The 3028-nt window shown below is 36.1% G+C and overlaps 1 protein-coding gene across 1 annotated transcript in view; it reads right to left on the bottom strand.

Moving 5' to 3' along the window:
* The window catches only part of slc24a4b (solute carrier family 24 member 4b), a gene marked incomplete in the record, with an annotated part of 40281 nt that overhangs the window by 13522 nt on the left and 23731 nt on the right, over nucleotides 1-3028 (bottom strand). The window contains 1 exon segment of the mRNA XM_024291248.2: nucleotides 380-456. Within this exon segment, the coding sequence (XP_024147016.1) occupies nucleotides 380-456 (77 nt within the window).

The raw sequence follows: 3028 nt of genomic DNA, 5'->3' as shown, positions 1-3028 counted from the left end.
AAAAAAAAAAAAAAACTTGCATTAAAGATGTACTTAATTTGTCGACGGTCCCTAAATATGATCAGACGCCTCTAGCAGTCTTGCAAATATCCAACTAACTTCACGTCTGTGTCAAGAGAGAAACATGTAAAACAAACCATGTAGTAAGACTATAAATGTTATTGAAATAGAGAAAAAAAACTCCTCAAGTTATAGGATTATTGACACATGTTTGAGCAATTTAAGTTTATATTTTCACACCCGACCAGAACATTTCCCAACATTCCTGGCGTCACCAGCTTTTCTTGCAACCTTTTAGACTGGAGTCTTATTTTGAAAAACCATCAATTTTGTGTTGTGACTGACCCACGTCTGCCATCCGTTACGTCAGATCTCTTACCGCCACGATGTGCAGCAGAACAGCTCCACTCTTCCGCTCATCGTTGGAGAAAAGGTCGTCGGGGAACTCGTGTATCGCTGAGGAGAGAAGAAATGTCAGGGTCACCTCACGTCAGCTTCATGGCTGGAAGGAACGGCTCCACGCCAAACCCTAAAGGAGTTCGGCTACTGGATTCTGAGAGGGCTTCTGCTACATCACACTTTCTGTAACAATGTATAAACCAGGGGTCGGCAACCTTTAACAGTAAAAGAGCCACTTGGGCTCGTTTTCTACTGATCTAAACGTAGAAGAACCCTCCAAAAAAAATGCTAGCTTGTTACTCAATTACTAGCTTAACTCCAAAATAGCCTAAAATTCCTTAGTAAACTAAATGAGTCAAAAATGTTAGCATATTGCTAAAATAGACGCTAAATTCTAAATGATGCCAAAAAAACTTGAGTAGATAACAAATTAGGTGAAAACATCAGCATTTTGTTAAAATATTAGCTGAACTCCAAATTAGCATAAAATTAATCACTAAACTAAATTAGCCAAAAACATTAGCATGTTGCTAAAATAGAAGCTAAACTCTAAATTAGCCTAAAAACCCCAGTAGACAACAAGCTAGCAAAAAAACGTTAGCATGTTGCTAAAATAGAAGCTAAACAAAATAGTAAAAAAAAAATGTTAGCCTATTGCTAAAATATTAGCCTAACTCCAAATAAAAACTTAGAGGCCAAATTACTCTCCAAAAAAAATGCTAGCTCGTTACTCAATTACTAGCTTAACTCCAAAATAGCCTAAAATTCCTTAGTAAACTAAATGAGTCAAATTGTTAGCATATTGCTAAAATAGCTAAATTCTAAATGATGCCAAAAAACTTAAGTAGATAACAAATTAGGTGAAAACATCAGCATTTTGTTAAAATATTAGCTGAACTCCAAATTAGCATAAAATTAATCACTAAACGAAATTAGTAAAAAACGTTAGCATGTTGCTAAAATAGAAGCTAAACAAAATAGTAAAAAAAAATGTTAGCCTATTGCTAAAATATTAGCCTAACTCCAAATAAAAACTTATTAGAGGCCAAATTACTCTCCAAAAAAAATGCTAGCTTGTTACTCAATTACTAGCTTAACTCCAAAATAGCCTAAAATTCCTTAGTAAACTAAATGAGTCAAAATTGTTAGCATATTGCTAAAATATGCTAAATTCTAAATGATGCCAAAAAACTTGAGTAGATAACAAATTAGCTGAACACATCAGCATTTTGTTAAAATATTAGCTGAACTCCAAATTAGCAACGAAATTAGTCAAAAACGTTAGCATGTTGCTAAAATAGAAGCTAAACTCTAAATTAGCCTAAAAACCCCAGTAGACAACAAGCTAGCAAAAAACGTTAGCATGTTGCTAAATCAGAAGCTAAACTCTAAATTTTTTGAAAATTACCATTTTAATTTTTCTTTAGCCGGAGAGCCACCATGGAGAGGTAAAAGAGTCACATGTGGCTCTGGAGCCGCAGGCTGCAGAGCCGCAGGCTGCAGACCTCTGGTATAAACAAATGCAGACAAATACAGTCCAAGCACTTAGAGAACACAACTTCTATATAAAAAGACCCGTTTGAGGTCTCATCCATCATTCAGAGCTCCACCTGGAGCACGCGGTGATCACAGTGGCTCCACAAAGCTCAGATCTTTGGGACCTCGGCCAACTCTCCACGCACCTGGCCGGAGACGGGGGGGGCCGGCCTTTTCCCCGCCACATGAGGCGGCATCTGTGGGGAGCTGTTGGGTCTAAACCCTTTTCTTCAAAAGAAATAAATAAAAATGACCAAAAATAACTGGGATTTTGTCATCTACATAGGAAACTTTGCTGTGGACTATAATAAATCAAAATATTACATGTCTGGTTATTATTAAATAATCAAACCCTCCCAGAAGGAAAAGATTCAAACTTCTAGATTTAGATTGATGGAACACACTTGACCCAAAAAGTCTGATGTTAAACTACTGGAACTTTTGATGATTAGTTTGCTTTTTACTTTAAATTAAACTAATCTAACCAAGCGAAAAAAAATGTAGAATCCTACATTTACATTTAATTCTACAAATAACTTCAGAATTTCTGGTTATTTTGGTGATTATGGACAGAAAAATGAATGAAAAAACTGATACGTTTGTTTTATTTTAAACATGTAGGCAGAAATATTTAAAGAGTAAAATATTAATAATAAAAAAAAAGTGTTCTCTTCATACAATTTGACGTGTAAACGCCATCCGGCAAGCTCAAAAAGACAATTTAAGAACTGAATGTTGAGTCTGACTGAAAATCAATCTTGTAAAGTTATTTCACCAACTGTATTTATCAGGGGGCTGTATTGGCAGAAGTCTGGCAATACAATACAATTCTCGATACCCCTCTATACCAGAACAATTTTTCACTTTTTGGTACCCATCCCCAAGTAAAAACTAAGTCTCTTAACAAGAACAACGAGGCGGAGTGAACATTTAACACAAGCTGGAGATCTGGTTTTGGTCGCGGTGGAGAGCGGCAGGAGTTAAGAGCCGCTAAACCTCCGATCGCCAAATGCTGTGCTGCCAACTAGTGGTCGGAGTGTTTAGAGAAAGACGAAGGATGCTCCTATATAATTTAATTAAATAGTCTTGTCAG

Source organism: Oryzias melastigma, linkage group LG24 (genome assembly GCF_002922805.2).
Source record: "Oryzias melastigma strain HK-1 linkage group LG24, ASM292280v2, whole genome shotgun sequence".
In the NCBI taxonomy this organism is placed as follows: domain Eukaryota; kingdom Metazoa; phylum Chordata; class Actinopteri; order Beloniformes; family Adrianichthyidae; genus Oryzias; species Oryzias melastigma.
This window is presented reverse-complemented; position numbering and strand designations above follow the sequence as displayed.